We start from the raw sequence: 19,813 nt of genomic DNA on the forward strand, positions 1-19,813 counted from the left end.
GGACAATCACTTCCGCACTGCTCCCCTGGAGAAGAATGTTCCCGTGCTGCTAGCGATGTTGGGGGTCTGGTACATCAACTGTTATGGGACTGAAACCCATGCGCTTCTGCCCTACGACCAGTACATGCACCGCTTTGCTGCTTACTTTCAGCAGGTGAGGTGGCGCCTTTGTGTTCTGGAGGGGATTGAGTGCCATGCTTTTTTGAGGGTGGTCCTGAGCTACTTTGAGCCTTGGGGGGCAGTCTCATTGCTACATGCATGAATGGGGTTCAGTGATTAGAGTGCAGTACTGCAGTCTACTTCTGCTGATCACCAGCTGCCAGCAGTTTGGCAGATTGAATCTCAAGAGGCTCTAGGTTGACTCAGCCTTCCATCCTTCCGAGGTCAGTAAAATGAAGACCCAGATTGTTGGGGGCAATAGGCTGACTCTTTGAAAACCGCTTAGAGAGGGCTGTGAAGTTTGACCTCAGTTCTGGAGACCTCACCTCCAAAAAGATATTGATCAAATTGAACGGGTCCAAAGACGGGCTACAAAAATGGTGGAAGGTCCTAAGATAAAACCTATCAGGAAAGACTTCATGAACTCAATCTGTATAGTCTGGAGGACAGAAGGGAAAGGAGGGACATGATTGAAACATTTAAATATGTTAAAGGGTTAAATAAGGTTCAGGAGGAAAGTGTTTTTAATAGCAAAGTGAACACAAGAACAAGGGGGCACAATCTGAGGTTAGTTGGGGGAAAGATCAGAAGCAAGGTGAGAAAATATTGTTTTGCTGAAAGAGTAGTAGATGCTTGGAACAAACTTCCAGCAGACGTGGTTGATAAATCCACAGTAACTGAATTAAAATATGCCTGGGATAAACATAGATCCACCCTAAGATCAAATACAGGAAATAGTATAAGGGCAGACTAGATGGACCAGGAGGCCTTTTTCTGCTGTCAATCTTCTATGTTTCCAATTCTAAATGCTATTGCTATGTGTCCCTAAACAATACCGGACACTTTTCGCATGCATCCAGTGGCCTTGTGCCATCTCTGGCCATAATTTGGACTTGTCCAAGCTTTCCTGTCCTTTCAAAGGCCTAAGTTGGTCTGGTGGTCTTCTGCTGTTCTTGATTAGGGGGATATGGAATCGAACGGGAAGTACATCACAAGGAATGGCACCCGTGTGAATTATAATACTGGACCAATCGTGTGGGGTGAACCTGGAACCAATGGACAGCATGCCTTCTACCAGCTGATTCATCAAGGTATGGAGAAGGGGTGGGTTTTTAAAGTCGTCTTAGCCAATCCAAGAAGGTTGGGCTCCAATCTGTCTGGAGCTGCTGTAGAAAAGCACCAACCTTTGATGCAAGTTCCTCGGGGTCAAATGATTGTACGTTTGATCAACTTAATTTGAGTGAGTAGAGGCTAGCCCAGTGAGGGCGAACCTTTTTTCCTTCAGGTGCTGAAATAGCATGGGCGTGAGCTATTAACCATGCGTGAGTGCACACACTCATAATTCAATACCTGGGGAGGGTGAAAATAGCTTCCCCCACCCCCTGGAGGCCCTCTGGAGACCAGAACCGGCCTCTTTCCCAACTTCTGGTGGGCCCAGTAGGCTCATGTTTTGCCCTCCCCAGGCTCCAAAAGCTAAAACACCCTCTCCCATCCCCCTGGAGGCTCTCTGGAAGCCAAAAATGCCCTCCCAGAGCCTCTGTGCAAGCCAAAAATCAGCTGGCCAGCACACACACATGCACATTGGAGCTGAGTTAGGGCAACAGCTCACGTGCCAGCAGATATGGCTCTATGTGCCACCTGTGGCACCCATGCCATAGGTTTGCCATCACTGGGCTAGCCACTAGTGTTCAGAATGCAAAGCTCTATGGTTTAATTGCACAGAACGTGTCCGCCAAGTTCTTGATGGCCAATTTAGTTTTGGGACGTTCTCTGTATAGCAATCGTGGTAGGATCAGACTCTGGCCCTCCAGATGTTGTTGAGACTCAGCTGGCCTCATCAGCAGACTGCGTGACTGGAGACGGGAGAAGATGGTCTGTAGCTCAGCAGTAGTTCCGTATCCCCGCTGTTATCAAATGACTTTTTCCTCTTTTTGCAGGTACTCGCATGATCCCTTGTGACTTCCTGATTCCAGCCCAGACCCAGAATCCAATCAGAAATGGCCTGCATCACAAGGTTAGCCCCCTTTTCCTTAACTTCCTAGCCTCCTTGTGCTAATCTTTGTCCATGTCTATCGTGTTCTGTACCAGCAACCTTCCTGCCTCCAATAATTTTTTGACTCGTGTCAAAAAGAGGGCGGTGAAAATATTTACTCACCCCTCACATCCTGGACATAAACTGTTTCAACTCCTACCCTCAAAATGTCACTACAGAGCACTGCACACCAAGACAACTAGACACAAGAACAGTTTTCCACCGAATGCCATCACTCTGCTAAACAAATAATTCCCTCAACGCTGTCAAACTATTTAATAAGTCTGCACTAATTACTAGTTTTTTCTCATCATTCCTATCACCCATTTCCTCCCACTTATGACTGTATGACTGTAACGTGTTTGTATCCTTAAGATTTTTATTACTATTGATTGTTTCCTCATTGCTTATTTGACCCCTATGACAATCATTAAGTGTTGCATCTCATGATTCTTGACAAATGTATATTTTCTTTTATGCACATTGAGAGCATCTGTATCAAAGACAGATTCCTCGTGTGTGCAATCATACTTGGCCAATACAGAATTCTGTTCTGTTATTCTATTCTACTCTATTTCAAAGAGACAGTTGATGAGTCTCCGTCTTTTATACAGGGATAGCTTCTCCCCCCCTCAAAATATTCTGTTGACCCTATGTTTTCTTCTCTTGTATTGAGAAATTATAACATGTAACGCTGCTGCCATTGTAAAGTGTACCTTCTACACTATGGCTACAAGTATCTACTGCAGTAATTTCTTTATTTTAGTGATGACAATTTCCCCAGGAAATGATGCGCATGTTGAGAAAGGGAATGGGTGACCTCTTTGTGGACCGATTTTCAAGTTGCAGACAAGGCAGGAAGTGGATCCATGGAATAATAAAGACCCTGTTGTGGCCCAACAGAGTTTGCGAAGTCATCTCAATTTGTGTCAGGTCGCCCTCCGCCTGTCCTGGCATTCTAGAATTTTAGCCAGAGAAAAAGATGTTTCTTTAACTAGCAACGCTGAGAAACTAAAGCCAGACTATCCCATGTGACAATGATGCCCTTTGCACCAAATGAAAAGTCTTCCTTAGTCACAAATGAAAAGACAAGACAGACATCACTACACTTCGTCCATATTGACATGTCTCCATCTTTTCTAGTGAGTCTGTTTCTCCTGTTTCTAGGGAAAAGGATATGGTAGCTCACTGCAGGGAGTTGCATCATGTCAATTTGATGCTTTCCTAATTTCCTTAAGCTGGATTTTGTTCTGCTTCGTGGGCTTTTGAAAATTACAATCTCCGAAAATCTCTTCTTTATTAATAAAAATTCACTCTTTATTCAAAATCAAGCATACGTGAATGAAAACGCAGGGTTAAAAATAGCATAGAAGCAGATCCTATCTCATTTAGAGCCAACTCTGATCAAAGTCCGGGAAGATCGTCCCAGAGTCAATTACTGAAACATAGTTCTGCTCACCGAAGGCATGGGTAACGCAGTGTGCAGCAGGGATGATAGTTTTGCAACAGAAATCATCATCTCAACGCTTCGTTCCAGCACACCTCAAAAAGCTAAGGCTGTGAATTAATGCCTTTTACTCTGGATCTCCTCTCGCCTTCGACTCATTCTTCTATAGCGAGGATTTATCCAATTGTTTTCCACTAACATGTCTTCCTCACTGTCTGACTAGAACCACTCCCCCCCCCATGTCACACCAGCTCCCTCAGGCTCTCCCCAGTCACTGTCTGCCTCACTCTCACTCTCTGCTTCCTCTGGCAGCCCCCCTGGCCCAGGATACCCTGAGGGCCTGGCTCATCCTCTTCTGAAACCTGAGGTGGACAAGGAGCACTCACAACAGATTTGGTCAGGGCAGATTTAGGTTTGGCCTTTGCCTTGTTGCCCTGAAATGCCGGTGGGCATCTTTTCACCTCCATGGTGCTTAGGTGGTGATCCTGCAGACCTAGTAGCTGCTCTTCAGCGGAAGAGAAGTTGTGTGTCCCAGCCAGCTCTGCTCTGTAGGCCAGGAGCCCAACTTGCCATTCTAACCTCGGGCTTTTTCCTGCTTAGATTCTTCTGGCCAACTTCCTTGCTCAAACAGAGGCATTAATGAAAGGGAAGACGACAGAGGAGGCCCGCCAGGAGTTACAGGCTGCCGGGATGAGTGGAGAGACTCTGGAGAAGCTGCTTCCACATAAGGTACTTGGAGTCCAGGTTTCCTCCAGATTTCAGTGGGAGTCCCTCCCTTTGGCTTATTGGTTTATTTTATTTTATTTATTTAATTATTTTATTGGATTTATCTGCCGCCCCTCTCCGAGGACTTGGGACAGCTTACAACCCATAAAAAAGAACAATACAATAGAATAATCTAAATGCAATTAATTTAAAAAACTAAATGTACCCACTCAAACAATAACCATACGTGACATTCATCAGTCAGGGGACTGGAGTCTAATAGCCCCATACCTGGTGGCATAGATGAGTCTTAAGACCCTTGCAGAAGGCGAGGGGGGGGGGGGCAGTACAAATCTCCGGGGCGAGCTGATTCCAGAGGGCCGCCCCACCACAGAGAAGGCTCTTCCCCTGGGCCCTGCCGAGCAATATTGTCTTCCCCTGGGCTCTGTTCCAACTCTGAAGGGAAGGTGATAACATCGGGGATGCCCAGGAGCGTGGTTTGTTTATGAAGCCAATCCTAAACGTTCTTGACTTCAGGATATGAAAAATTGTCAGTTTCTGGTGTCCGGTGCTTTGGGGACGGAACAGAGAACTCTGTGTGTATATAATGTTTTCTCACGAGCAGCTGTGTCTGAAAACTGAAAGATAATCTCTGTCCCTTTGCTTGACAGGTCTTTGAAGGAAACCGCCCAACCAATTCCATTGTCTTTACCAAACTTACTCCATTCATGCTCGGAGCCTTAATTGGTACGTGTTTCCTCTTCTATATTTTCCTTTCTTGACTTAAACATATTGTCTCAAAAGACGTATTATTAACGCTGCTCTCACTAAAAACAATCTTTTTCCAGCAATGTATGAACACAAGATCTTTGTTCAAGGAATTGTCTGGGATATTAATAGCTATGACCAGTGGGGGTAAGTGTCCTCTACCATTTACAAATTATTCATGGTGTTCGTTGAAAACTCACTAAGATTGTATCCATTGCTTTCCTGAGGGTTAGAAGCTCCTGACGTAGTCGGTTCAATTTCTTTGTGTGCCCATCTGAAACAATTCTGGTTGATCTTGGGCAATGAGTAGTCATAAAATCAATTAATGTACTGTGTTCCTTACAAGGCAGGATTAATTTCAGCTGCGTGGTTTGTAGGAAAAGAATGGAATCTGCGTCCATTTCACCTGGGTCTTTACTGGAGACCAAGTGTGAAGGCTTTGTGAGTTGACACCTTCACTGCAACACAAATGGCCAAAGCCATAAAACCTCTTTTGGGTACATTTTCTCTCAGTTTAGGGTTTAGCATATTGAATGACCAGGTCAACTGCTAAGGCTTGGATTCAAATCTTTTCTGAACATTTGGGAAGTTAGTAGGGTAGCTTTTTACCATTTATTGTACCGGTAGTTGTGGGCTTAGTTTTTATGCTGTAAACATTTGATGAGTGTGCTACACCATAAATTGTGGATTACAAAGGAACGGTGATTGGATTCCCACCACAAAATATTGGGGTTTTGACATCAGGCAGTGTTTCAGCCCAGCTACCCTCTCTTGCCATATTACAAGGGGATTTCAAAACAATTTAGGGATGGTGAGAATTGGAATTCGGTGCCTGTTTTAAAGCTTTCCCTCTGGAGCCTGAATTTTCCTCCTCTCTTCCTTTCTTAAGTGTTGAGCTTGGGAAACAACTGGCCAAGAAAATTGAGCCCGAGCTGGCCACGGATGCACCAGTCACCTCCCACGATGCCTCAACTAACGGGTTGATCGCCTTCATCAAGAAGAACCGAGCCTGACCACAACAGGCGGCCTGGCTGATGCCCCGATCACCCTTGTAGCTGCTGCTTTGTTAGCCACTTCCCAGGCTGGACCTCTCAACGGTTCTGGCCTCGTCGTTCTCAATGGTTAGCTTTGTCGTGTCAGAAGCAGTGTTTGCAAAGGAATCCCAAAAACAAAATAATCTAGAAACTTGGCCTAGTGACTGTGATGTGTAGAGCACCGCATCCCGTCTGTCTTGGTCCTGCTGTGGGGTTGGGAGCAGCCTTGTAGAAGGTGGTCCAACCTTTTCCGTGTCGTCTTGTGAAGACCCAGCCTTACATGCACAGAAATAAACCAGAATTAATCACATTTCTCTTTCGGTTCTTCCTTATTTAGACTGTAAATTGTCTTGGTTTGTGTGCAGAGGGACTCAAGCATCCCTGCAAAGTTGGATTTTTAAAAACAGAAGATTGACGGCAGAAAAAGACCTCCTGGTCCATCTGGTCTGCCCTTATGCTATTTCCTGTATCTTTTCTTAGGATGCATATATGTTTATCCCAGGCATGTTTAAATTCAGTTCCTGTGGATTTGCCAACGTCTGCTGGAAATTTGTTCCAAGCATCTACTCCTCTTTCAGTCAAATCATATTTTCTCACGTTGCTTCTGATCTTTCCCCCAACTAACCTCAGATTGTGACCCCTTGTTCTTGTGTTCACTTTCCTATTAAAAACACTTCCCTCCTGAACCTTATTTAACCCTTGAACATATTTAAATGTTTCGATCATGTCCCCCCTTCTCATCCTCAGGGAAAAAGGCTTCAAGCCACCTCTAGACTTCCAGTTCAGGGATCCATGGTGGTCTCCTTATTGAACACTTCTGGTTCTCCTATTAAAGTTCATTTTCACATCAGAAGTCATTGCAAGAGGGAGAATTGCTGTCAGCTGAGGTTTGTAACAACACAAATGCACAAATATTCAGAGGTTTCTTGGCAAGGGGACATGTTGTGCAGTTTGAGCTGTGCGCAAACCCTCCCTCCCCAAACCGGTCCACAAAGCCAGAAAATTTGGGGAACTTTTCTGTAACATGCTTGTATATGGTGACATAAGAACTAAACTGCTTTAACACTGCACGTTATTAGTGCTAAATAACTTATTCAGAAAGGAATGGAATTAATTTTGTATTTTAAATACCTCCTCTAGAGGTTTTCTCTCCCTTTAGCCTCTACCATCACATCAACTGAGATTTGCAAAATGCCTTGCAATCTCCCTATGAAGCAGCTGCTTGATGGGCTGATCCTTTCCCTTGTTTACTTTTCTAGAAATTGCTTGGAGTTTCTGGACTAAAATGACTATAAACAAATATGTAGGTTTATTCAAAGAAACAAAATATTTATTAGGAAATTTTATATGGCTACTCAACTGATTCCCTGTGACAGAAAGTAAGTCTAAAGAATGTTAGTATGGTGCCGTGTAACAGGTAAGTTCTTATGTCAATTTTTTTTGTAATACACTATGAAATCAAGATGTAACTACAAAATGTCTTTATTGAAAAAAAGATTATAACATCTAAGGTTAAATGAAATTCTGACTTTTAATATTAAAATAACTTAGGATAATAGTAAGTAGTTTTTAAAGATAAATAAATCTATATTTCCCAACATTTATTCTTCAACAATCATAGAAACCATGTGGTAACACAAAAACTCTTGACAAGTTTATGAACTAACAGTCTTGACATTTTAGAAAGATATATACAAACATGGTTAAACTAATATGTTTGCAGATGTAAACTAGACACATAATATACAGGTTGGCCATTATTTTATTTCCTACAAAAGAAAAATTAACATTGGTCCAAGTTCTTGGAAATAAAACCTATATTCTTTTAAAGAAAATGCAAATATTTCTCAAGAAACAAACTTAATTTAAGTCAAATCATATACTCTAGTTATGGCATTAGTTGAATCACAAGAGTTTATTGGGGGGGAATAAGAAAAAAATATCTGTAGTTTTGGTTTAACTCAATGGAACTCTCCCATCAATTTCTAAATTATAAGACATCCACCCACTTGCTTTGAAACAAATATTTCCCCATCCTAAATCTCTTCATCCCCTTTGGAATTTTAGGTTATGGGGCAGGATGGTCTTCCAAATATTTACGTTGTTTTCGCTAAGTGCATCTATCTTGCGTTCCTCACTCATGCGCATGTGGAATCGGTGGGGGGGGGGGAGAAAGGAAGCTGTCCCATAAATAATTATTTTGGCACAAATGTTAAAAGCACTTCATCCCTGTGGAGCCAAACTCTCCAAAGTAAATGGGGAGGTGGCCACTGAACTCCCAGTGTTTTGTCTGAAGCTTCCACCATCCGGCATCCCTTTTCTCGGGCACCAGGTGGAGGAGCTCCTGCCAAGCAGAAAGGCTGACAAGCAGCCCCCCTTGGCAGGACTGGTGGGGAAGTGCCCTCCCTCCCCTTGCCAAGAGGCCAGTGGGCAAAGCAAGCAGGCTGCTGTGGAGCAGGGCCAGCCCAGCCCTCCAGGGACCCTGGCTTCCACAGTCCAGCCACGATCTCGATGGGAGGTAGCATGTTTCACATTTTTTGCAGAACTTTTATTTTTTTCCTGTATGACACTTTCTAGCTGCTTTCTCCTTAAAGACCATGGTTTTTTTTAATGAAAAAAAAGGCATAGGAAAAAAAAGGAGCTCTTCAGCTGTGAAAATATTTCGGCAACGGAAAAAAAACAAAAATTAAAACAGCAAAATGTTTACAAAAGGAAACCACCAGGTCGAGCAATCTATTTTAAGTCTCTAAAAGGTAATCCCCTGAAATGTTTTAAAGAAATGAAACACTTAACCTGGTATGTTTGGAAAAAGAATAGCCTGTGTACATAATTTTAGCTGTTCTGGTCCTTGCGGAAGATTTAAGGCAGTAGCAGGAACGGACAAGCCTGACACTTAAAGTAATCAAGATGCCACAACAGCAGAGGAATGAGGGAGGTGCTTCCCACAAGGAACCATCTGCAAGAGGAAAGAGGTGGAACCTTTGCAGTAAAAAAAAATTCAAAGGAATTACAGTGGCTTCCTGGAAACTTCAAAAAAAAAAAAAGGCCAGCCGAGCCATCTGGAACAGCCTTAAAAGGGCTGATCTGATGGGATAGAGAGGGCTCCTGTCAGCCTCACTGTGCTCCCATGTACATTTGGAAGGGACCGCTTACATTCCTTTTGCACTGACTCACCTGGTTCTGCCCTCTTCCCAGCTCAGCAAATGTTCCTCTTAATTTTTTAATCTTAATTTATTAGATTTGTATGCTGCCCCTCTCCTCTTGCAATTGACAGGACTGTTTGGATAGTTTGGGGGTGGGGGGTGGGGAGTTAGACTGGCTGTTCTTCTACCAGGCGCCCTTTTTGCACTTTTCCAACAGATTTAGCCTGGACTTCCATCTGATTCCCCAAGCGCACTTTCACTGGGGTTGCTGGAGCACCAACAGCTTTCAGCCTACAAAGGGGCCGAGGTCCAGGTGGTTTTATCAGAAGGAACTGAAAACGGTTTCAAGGTCGATGTACGCAATGAATTAACACCGCATGGCGGAACCTGAAGCGCAAACTGATGTGGTCAGTTTTGATTACATTAATGGCACCTCCTTGTTTCAAATTGTCAAAACGTAGCTTGTTTTTTTAAATAAAAAGTAAACATTTTCCATATGGAATACAGATTTTTCCCAGAGTTGGAAATGTGCTTTAAAAGTCTAGCCAAAATAGATGTGTAAAGACTGCTAACACTTAACACATTATGTCTTATATGTTTCAATTTTTTGCTAATTTTTTTTAAAAAAACTATGTTCCAAATTAGGTATTTCCCTGCTATATATCTGAGCCAATTTGTTTACATCCAAATGCCTAGAAAAAAAAAGACTATTGTTTCCTGAGACTCTTAAAAACTGTTCAACTGTTTTGTGACCTACCCAAAAACGCTTCGTATGGTCAAGAGGCCATGGGAATTATGCAAGTGCTGTGGATTCAAGTATAATTAACTTGGCCTTTAAAGCTGGGTTATAACCAAGTTGTAGAAAACTAAAATAGGGAAGCAACTGTTTTAAAAAGACCTCTAGAAGAAGTATGTTTGCAAGGCATAAGGCAGAGCTGCCGCCCCTTAAACTGAAAGAGCGGAAATGTTGTACATTTGCAAGAGTCGGGATCTCTTCAGGTGACGACAATGGGGTGGCAAGAGTCAGGACAGGGGCCACCACCACAAAGCCAGCATCTTCATCTGTTGGATCCTTCCTGCAGAAAACTCCAAGCTGAAGTTATTGACAGAGGTCCATTTCAAAACAGTGATTTTGAGAAGTGCCAAGTGACATTTGACATGTACGGAAGATCCTTTTTGACCAGAGGCCCCGTTTCTTTGCCTGCAATCCTCTAGTGGGTCCAGCATAAGAATCCACTTTCCTCATACTGAGGAAGAGAGAGCAACTAGCAGAGGGAGCAGGGAGCGTAAGTGGGCCAGCAGAGTGCAGGTTCTGTTGTTGCTTGATCAGAATCGTTTCCAGACTCCAGGCTGAGTCTGAACTTTGGGATGCTGGGAAGATTCCATTCAAAAATAAGCAAGCGGCATCCAGAGAAGGGGATGGGGCAGAAACTCAATTTGGCTGGATTCTAATCTGAATTAAATTTAATGAATGTGCTTACCCCACCTGCATATAAATGTTTCCCATTTTGACGCATTCATCTCTATGCTGCAGAAGAATTGTAAGGAAAAACTCTGGCTTGGGAATGGAGAAGCTGGTGCCCCTTTTCCGCATCTGCAACTCTGGGTCTTTTTAAGCAAAGGTCCTCCGATCCCAGAAAGCTTTGAGGTAACTGGTCTTCCCACAGCGCCTGCAGCTCTCCCCGTAGCTGTGTGTTCTGCCCCACCTGGAAAGACCAAACCCTCACACCCTTGGGGAGGATCTGACACAGCTTGAAATAGGGGTGCTCTCTGTCCTTTCACCCCAAGGGGACTTGGGTACTTTTCTTTTGCAGGGAAACCCAACAAAAGGCCAAGCTGGGACACCCACCGGTATCCCCAACAAAGTTGTTCCTTTAAAAAAAAACAACCTCACATTCAATTTGGCCATCACTCTCTTGATGCACGCAAGAACCACTGGGCCTCTCCAATTGTGGGAAGCACAAGGTCAGGGTGAAAGGAGGCTTAAAACATCTTTTGGTCTCTTCTCTGTTGGAAAGCTTAACGTTTCTTCTGGGAACTCAATCAGCCATGAAAATGGCAGAGCTCTGGCATCTCCATCCAGTCTAAACTACCAGCATCATGGAGAGAATCACTTAAGCCAATTGTACCCAGAGCCAAACCAAGAGGTGCCTCTTCCTCTCCAACCGTGGAAGCAATAAATAATGGCGTCTGCTTTGTCTTTCGAGAGTTTTTTGTTGCGCCCTTTTCCCAGCCGGGGGTGGTGGGGTGGGGCAGATATCTTTCTCCTGGTCTTGAGTAGGTGGGGAGCGGAAGCCTCAGAGCTCCGTGATGTGCATGGGGTAGCCAGAGGGAGAGTGTGCCGACACGTTAGTGCTCAAGCGCCTGATGTGACAGGTGTGGCAGAGCAGGTGCCTCTCCAGTGGATAGCATCGGCGGCCCTCCTCGTCATTCAGCTGCAGTCCACAATCCTAAGAAAAGAGAGACCCCCCCCATCCGTTAGTGGCCGGGGGACTTGAAGGAAGCTTCAATGAGATGGGATGAGTACAGGTGTCTACGGAGACTCTGTGGGTCTTGGCTGAACTTTAGGCAAATTAAGAAATAAAAGCAAAACACACACCAGGAATATACTGCCACCAACCCCTTTGAATAGATTTCCTTTCCTGGGGGGGGGGGGGAGGACTAGTCCTAAACCAGTGATGGCGAACCTATGGCACAGGTGGCACGCGGAGCCATATCTGCTGGCACGCGAGCCGTTGCCCTTGCTCAGCTCCAAAGTGCATGTGTGTGCCAGCCAGCTGATTTTTGGCTCGCGCAGAGGCTCTGGGAGGGCGTTTTTGGCTTCCAGGGATGGGGGAGGATGTTTTTACCCACCCCCAACTCCAGGGAAGCCTTTGGAGCCTGAGGAGAGCGAAACACGAGCCTACTGGGCCCACCAGAAGTTGGGGAACATTCCGTTTCCGACCTCCAAAGGGCCTCCAGGGGGCAAAGGATGCTGTTTTCGCCCTCCCCAGGCATTGACGTTGGTACTCGCACATGTGTGATAATGTGTGCGCATGCACTTTTGGTACCCAAGGAAAAAAAGGTTCGCCATCACTGTTCTAAACTGCTCCCTCCCTTCAACAGGGATGCCTCAGCAGCTCTTAAGGTTTACCTCGCAGTGGTAGCACTCCACGTGGTAATCCCTGTCCATTGACACCACCCGGATGGTCTCTTCGGAACCCTAGGATGGAGAGACAGTGAAAGAAGGTGAAAATTGGGGAGGCCTCCATCGTTGGCTTTCAAGGAAAACAGGCACTCTGAAACCTCCCTCTGTAACTGTACAAATCCCTCATTATAGAAGGGCCACAATGAAATCTTCCATTTCCCAAATGTTTGATTTCCTTGCAAAATTAAGGGCAGAAATTATGGTTCCCGAAGATAGCAAGAGCATTTAGACTCATGTACCACTTCGCAGGACTTTAGCAGCCCTCTCTAAGCAGCTTACAAAGTCAGCTTATTGCCCCCAGAACGCTGGGTCCTCATTTAACTGACGAGGATGGGAGGATGGAAGGCTGAAAGACTGAGTCAACCTTAAGCTGGTGAGACTCGAACTGCCAAACTGTCGGCAGCAGTCAGTCAGCAGAAGTAGCCTGCAGTACTGCACTCTAACCACTGCACAACCACAATTCTTGTGCTTCCTCTGCAAAATTTGGGCTTGGTCCTAGATCCATGACAAGAAAGACAGGCGCCCACCATCTGCAGAGAAAAGAATCACTTGAGGAATCTCAAAGTATCAGACATTGAGAAGTGCTGAGACTGCCCACTCGAGAGGACGGATGGATTCCTTGGGAAGGCTTCAGCATGTGCCAACACAGCCGACTGGGTCAATGTATGATGGAATCCAAGCAATGAGCCTTCCTGTGCCTGAGGAGGCGAAGTGCCTGCAGTGAATTGCTCAGTTTAATGGGCATGGAAAAGTCCGTCCAGCAGATTGTAGCCAAGAAGCTGCTGCCTCTGGATATATACCGTACAAGAATTATGGGTGTATATGAGAATGCGAGATACAGATCGATAGGTAAGATAGATAGAGAGACCGATAAGACAGTGTGAGATAGATGCTAGCTAGATGGCTAGATAGATAAGAGAGAGAGAAGCAAGCAGTCAAAGGCCAAAGCAGTTTAATTAGGACTTCAGCATTTCTGGATATATACCATATGAGAATTATGGGTATATATGAGATTGTGAGTGTGACATGGAGATAGATAGGCAGACCGATAGACAAACAATAGAGAGATGCTAGCTAGATGGCTATATAGCTGGATAGATAAGAGAGGGAGAAGCAAGCAGTCAAAAGTCAAAGCAGTTTAATTACTAGGATTTCAGCATGACAAGAACTCAATGCACAGACAAAAAGTTAGCTGTGTTTGTAGCCAGCACATAATGGCTGTGCCGAGGCCAAAGTATTAATCAAATGATAAAGAACAACATACCTGGACTGGCAAAATAGGCTGGTTACAGGAAGCACACTTGGGTGCAAAAACCCTGGATTTGGGGAGGGGGAAAATAAGTTATATTTATTTGAGAAGCAAAGAAAGAGAATGGCAGGCAGCATTTTAACTGAGAGCAAATGCTAGCTAATCCCAACTCCATCCCATGACTCTGTTGCATTTTTTAGAGCACAGCGGTATGACATCTAAATTCAATTATGGATTTAATACTGTATCCCTCCTTCTAGTCAAAGCAGGACAGCAGAACAAAATGATGATCCCACTAAACTCAGACAATCCCCCCAGCTGAATGGCAGCCATCTAGGGAGACCTATTTGGTCCCCGTGTGCCATCACTTTAGTAGGTAGGGTTTAGTTCCTTTCCAAGTATCACTGGGGGAAATGTTTAAAAGGAAACAGCCGTGATCTCCTTTCAATATGGCCATGGTTCCTGTTGCATTTTTCAATGCAACATACAGGAACGTTGACTGCTAGATCGCCTTGCGGTTAATCCTTAACTGGACTTGATTCTGGATTAGGGTATCCAGAAAACCTGGAAATCAGGGAATTATCAGAGAAATTGGCAGTTCGGGAAATATCAGGGAATTTGTGAAAATAATGATAGCAGCAGTCAATAGCAATAGCATTTAGACTTATAGACGGCTTCATAGTGTTTTTACAGCCCTCTCTAAGTGATGTATACAGGGTGCCCAGGGAGAAAGCATTTTGAAATTCCCGGACATTTCCCAGTAACTTGTGATCTAGTTAAGGCGCAGTCGTAGATGACGTCATACCAAACGGCTCAACCATGGAGAAATATCAGTAGCTGAGGAAACAAGTTGTTTGCCAGTTATGCTCATTTTTGCTTGACTCTGCCAGGCAATGCAATCCTTTTTTTTACATGATTTTTCCCTGACTTTTAAACATTTTAATACAGTTTGGTTTCTCCCCCTGATTTATTCCATATTTTTCACGAATTCCCCGATATTTCCCGAACCGCTGATTTCCCTGATAATCCCGATTTCCAGGTTTGCTGGACACCCTGTTTACAGGATCCGCATGCTGCCCCCAACAATCTGAGCCGGGGTCCCTTTTTCTCGCTTGCCCTGAATTCTCACGTGTGATAGTCTTTGACACAGTAAATATTGTTCTCCATATCTACAGTGAAGGGGATGCCATCCAGACATTCATTGCACACCACACAGCGGAAACAGCCAGGATGGTATGACTTCCCGAGAGCTTGCAAAATCTGAAAGAGAATCACAGGTCACAAATTATGCAGACGTCTCTTCCTGCTGTCGATAATTTGTTTCATGCATCAAGAAGCAGCGAGTGCTGGGTTGGGGGAAATCATTCAGATGACTAGGAATGACCGCTGGAGTAACCGGCGCTCCTGAGAAGCCACGATACCGTGATTGCTTGCCATTAGCACTTCCCAGCCTAGACAACAGGGCTGAATTTCCTAGACACCTGCAATCTAATCCAAGTACTAACCAGTAGGGATGACTACCTCCCTCTACTCTCCTGCAAATTTTAGAACCAAGTCTGGAATTGCAACCAGCCTCCCTTGGAAGTTTTGGGCCTCAACACTGTTTGGTTTGTGGCAACGGCTTCAGGAGGGACGAAAAGAGAGATTCACCCAACTCTACAATTATCCCTTCATCTGTGTAATCTTGATTTGTCTGGCATGCTAACTAAAGGAATGCCCAAGTGCCACTTCTCACACTGCCTTTCCTTATTGTCCTGCTTTCATTCAGATACTGGTAACATTCTCCCACCGGTGTTAACTAACACAATCGAAGGTACATTGTCTCAAAGAGTCTTGAGGGGGGGAAAATTAGAATCTTCCAGATCTAAACTTAATTAAAATAGAACTGAACAAAAAGAACCACACTGAAAATTGGATCAGACTCTCAAACCCAGAGAGCTGGGTAGGTGTGTCGTCTCAAGCGACCCTAAGGGTGAAGCAGAGATTTGGAAATGAAATGCAATGCTACTGAGTGCCCAGGGACTGCCTCCAGCACCCTCTTCTGTAAAAAATCTAGCACCAGCTCTATGGCCTGGATCTTCAACCAAAATCAGTTTTTGCCAGATAGCAGGTATGTGTTGTGGTTGGCTCGCAGCCAGGCCCTCTGGCAACGGACTTTGAGCCTGATGAACTGGGCCCATCTGGGCACGGTTGGCCTGTGTGGCTGTCGGAGGAGTCAAACAGCAAGCCGGAGGAAGAGGGAAAGTCTGGAGGTGAGGAGCCTACAGAGGCTATAGAATCCCCAACTGGGGATCCGCAGCCCCCAACTGGGGCTTTGCCAGGGTCTGAGGAGGAGGAAGAGGAGATAAAGGATCCGATCCTGAATGTAAGGGTAAGAAGGATGCAGGGGAGGTAGGAGCAGTTATGGAGGCTCAGAAAGAGGAAGTGAGCACAGCTGTGCATAGTCTGTACTCCCAGAGAGTATATAAGGGGGAGGAGTTGGAAGGTGCTCTTTGCATAAAGCCAACATTCATGCCTCCAGAAGAGAAGAGCGGTTTTGCCTGACAAACTTTGATACGGTACTGGACATTTATAGGGTTAATAGTATTGTAAATAGACTTTGGCTCAAGGAGCAACTGTGTGGGACTTTATCTTATCAACTTAACCTCACCCCTGGATTTTGGCAAGTTGAAAGCCATTGTTTTGGTTCGCGTTTGTGCAGTTCAACAAACATCTTTCTAAATAGACTCTTGTTCATTTTTAAAATTTTGGGTTTAAGTTTTAATTTGGGATTAATTACCGGCCGGCTGCCGTGCAAGACAGAACAGTATGGTTGTATTTCTTTTGAAGATCTAACGAGATTACTAGTGCCTGAACCAGTAGCAGCACCACAGATTAGCAATTTCTACTGCCATAATTTCATCAGCTGAACCACAGGCTGCAAGAGCAATGTGTGTGGATCACTGAGGCCTTCTCATATTGTGGGGGCAATTTGCTGGCTCTGTTAAAAAGTGCTATTGCTAACATGTTGTAAGTTGTCCTGAGTAAGGAGAAAGGTGGCATTAAAAATCGAATAAATAAATAAATAAATTTATGAACTGAAGAGGCAGCAAGAGAAAAGATTTAACCAGATCCTAACCAGAGCTGCTCCTCTGAGTGTGCCTGCAGGCTAGACTATGGAATTGAATTGGTTGGTTTACAAGTCATGAAGAAGGCCAGACAAGGATGGAAACTGATCAAGAAGAAATTCAACCTAAAAAAAAGGAGGGATTTTCTGACAGTGAGAACAATCAACTCATGGAACAAAAGTTGCATCCAGAAGTTGTGGGAGCTTCACCACTAGAAGCTTTCAAGAAGAGGCTGGACTGCCATTTGACAGAGATGGTGTAGGGCAGGGGTCCCCAAACTTGGCAAGTTTAAGACTTGTGGACTTCAACTCCCAGAATTCTCCAGCCAGCATAACTGGCTGGAGAATTCTGGGAGTTGAAGTCCACAAGTCTTAAAAGTTGACAAGTTTGGGGACCCCTGGTGTAGGGTCTCCTGCTTTGGTGGCGGCTGAACTAGAGCTACAAAATCCCTCCCAACTCTGTTAATCCCATTAATTTTAAGCTGTAAAATCCACAAATGGGAACCTTAATTGCTGCATCATCAGTTGGAAGATTTCTAAAACAATTTATGCGGGGATGGCTGATGTGAATAAATGTTTATGAAAATCTGATCAGGTATCCTTCAGTTCAGGGTGGGGGGTGTCTTCCAACGTAGCAACTTAAGACTTGTGGACTTCATCTCCCAGAATTCCCCAATCAGCATGGAGTCCACAAGTCTTTATGTTGCCAAATTGGGACACCCATGCATTAGGTCAGTGATGATCAACCAATGGCACACACCAACGGTAACATGCCATTATACTTTGGGTGGCATAACTGCCTTCAGCAACACTGGACAACTATTCTTGCAAGCACGCCCTGTGATTTTCGTAGGGTGCAGAGGCCACGTGAGAATGGGGTGTCCTCTCCCGTGGCCTCTGAAAATTGTGTGATAATGAGGCACGATTCCACATGGTTTTGGGAGGATCCAGAGACCACGGAAGAGCGTTCTCCAAAGCTGCTTCGAGAACGAAGGCACTGAGTAGCCTAAGGGAGGCTTCAGGGTCCTGCCAAAAAAAAGAAGCTAAGCGGCACAAGGCCAGTCCCGCAGAAGGCCGGACTGCAGGACAATCGCCGGGTGGGCCCTGGAGAATGGTGTGAAGTGGTCGTTTTGAACGGCTCTAGTGCTGAAGTGGTGGCCGAAGCTTTACTTGAACAAGAAAACAAGATGTACGTTTTCTGATTGAGTATGAATTTATTTATTTATTTATTTAATTATTGTAATCAAATATTATGAATAGGGGGGGAAAGAAAGAAAGGAAGGATAACTTGTCCATGAGGTGAACATTTTTCTAAAACCATAGTTGATGGAGAAACACCAGCTGAGTGAGAGGGAGCAAACATCCACCTAATAGGATTAGCATTTAGACTTGTATACCACTTCACAGTGCTTTACAACCCTCTCTAAGAAGTTTACAGAGTCAGCCTCTTGCCCCCAACAATTTGACCGACCTTGGAAGGATGGAAGGCTAAGTCAACCTTGAGCCTACTGAGATTCAATCTGCCAAACTGCTGGCAGTACTTGCAGTACTGCGCTCTAACCACTGTACCACCAAGGCTCTTATGCAATGCAAAAAAAAAAATGCAAATCAATCATTCTAACTGCAGTTACATCTGGAAAGGCAGAAATAAACCGGGAACAGAATGAGGAATTAAATGAGGAATTAACTAATGAAATAGCAAGGAATAAACAGAAGTGAAGGAATGCTGGAAGGAATGCTTTAGAGATTTTTATGAGAATTTTACTGTTAAGAATGGAACTAAAGTTTAAATCTTAATGGAATTGTGCCATATCTGAATTTTGAGCTTATATCTATCTCATTAAAGTATTCACTGAATATATTTCTTCACTATTGGTTACTTTTTCTTCTTACTAATTCTTATTATGATAACAAAGTTTAATAGGCTTGCTTTGACTAGAAATTGGGCATAAAACATGTACTCTAAATTCTCTGGAATTTGCCAGCTATCATTATTTAAACTGGCTCCTTTCCAACTATTATAATGACCATTGCAATCTCTGGGAACAATTTTAAACTTGTTTCCATTAGGATTATACTTCTTTATAACAATACATAATTTGTAGGAATTAATACAGGCAAAAAGGAAAAAAAACTTTTGAAAGCTGCAGCTGTGCCTAGTGATTGTTAAAGAGCAAATGCAAAAACCACAGAGAAATGAATTTATTAAAGGTGCCTGGGAAAATGTTGGCAGAATTCTGACCAAAAGTTTATTGCGAGCAAAAACTGCCTGGGGGGCTTTTATTGGCTGCCAACTGGGGGCAACTGAGGGGGGGAGAGAGAAATCAGAACCCTGGGAAAATCCAAAGGCAGGAGCTGGTCAGGTGGGCTTTGCCAACCTCCATTTCTCCCCTGCTCTCTGCCACGAATGAATGGATCTTGGCAGGAGGCTGCCTGGAAGCCAGATCAGAGTTGGAGGAAGAGGAAATGCCCAGCCTGCAAAACGTGGACTGGATCTCTTAGGTTGCACGTTAGGTTCAGTGAAGCTGATTGTGAATCGCTTTGATGAAAGGGAGCAATGATGAAAACCAAATTCCAGAAAGCAATTCTTCTTTCCTTTCCTGCCAATGCTGTTTCAGGTCTCGGACTTGTGTGCAATAAAACTTTTAAATTCTTTTCTCTTTAATTTATATCATTGTTATACTGTGTATTTTATGTTGTCTTTTTAATTTATATATTCAATAAAGATTATTTTTTTAAAAAACTTTTAAATTCTGCATCCGAAAGGGCTCTTGCCCTTAACACAAGCCGGTGCAGACGTTGGTGATGAATCAACGGCTTGCCACACACACTATGGAAGGCCTGGTGTTGATGGGAACTGGGGAGGGGTGACTTTCAGGAGGGAGCAGATGCAGCCAAAAGCATTCTTTCCAGTGGTTCAAGGCCATGCTATGCCCACCCACCTGGGCAGAAGCAGTAGGAGGACTGGCACACTCTGAGTGGG

At 44.3% G+C, this 19,813-nt stretch overlaps 2 protein-coding genes across 5 annotated transcripts in view; one reads left to right on the forward strand and one right to left on the reverse strand.

Annotated features, from left to right (window-relative positions):
- Positions 1 to 6,455, forward strand: part of GPI (glucose-6-phosphate isomerase) — a 29,698-nt gene extending 23,243 nt beyond the window's left edge. Inside the window, exons 12-18 of the mRNA XM_070760657.1 lie at positions 2 to 154; positions 1,121 to 1,250; positions 2,097 to 2,173; positions 4,239 to 4,367; positions 5,015 to 5,090; positions 5,192 to 5,258; positions 6,001 to 6,455. Coding sequence (XP_070616758.1) covers positions 2 to 154; positions 1,121 to 1,250; positions 2,097 to 2,173; positions 4,239 to 4,367; positions 5,015 to 5,090; positions 5,192 to 5,258; positions 6,001 to 6,124 — 756 coding nt within the window. The 3' untranslated portion in view covers positions 6,125 to 6,455. The remainder of the gene's footprint in view (position 1; positions 155 to 1,120; positions 1,251 to 2,096; positions 2,174 to 4,238; positions 4,368 to 5,014; positions 5,091 to 5,191; positions 5,259 to 6,000) is intronic.
- Positions 6,456 to 7,611: 1,156 nt separating this feature from the next.
- Positions 7,612 to 19,813, reverse strand: part of WTIP (WT1 interacting protein) — an 83,561-nt gene continuing 71,359 nt past the window's right edge. For 3 of the 4 annotated variants that reach the window (XM_070760659.1, XM_070760658.1, XM_070760662.1), the window contains 4 exons: positions 14,854 to 14,984; positions 13,740 to 13,791; positions 12,422 to 12,490; positions 7,612 to 11,738 (listed from right to left, as the gene is read on the reverse strand). In XM_070760659.1, the coding sequence (XP_070616760.1) occupies positions 11,586 to 11,738; positions 12,422 to 12,490; positions 13,740 to 13,791; positions 14,854 to 14,984 (405 nt within the window). In that variant the 3' untranslated portion in view covers positions 7,612 to 11,585. The remainder of the gene's footprint in view (positions 11,739 to 12,421; positions 12,491 to 13,739; positions 13,792 to 14,853; positions 14,985 to 19,813) is intronic. The other variant, XM_070760661.1, reaches the window with a different exon arrangement.

Source organism: Erythrolamprus reginae, chromosome 9 (assembly GCF_031021105.1).
Source record: "Erythrolamprus reginae isolate rEryReg1 chromosome 9, rEryReg1.hap1, whole genome shotgun sequence".
Lineage (NCBI taxonomy): Eukaryota > Metazoa > Chordata > Lepidosauria > Squamata > Dipsadidae > Erythrolamprus > Erythrolamprus reginae.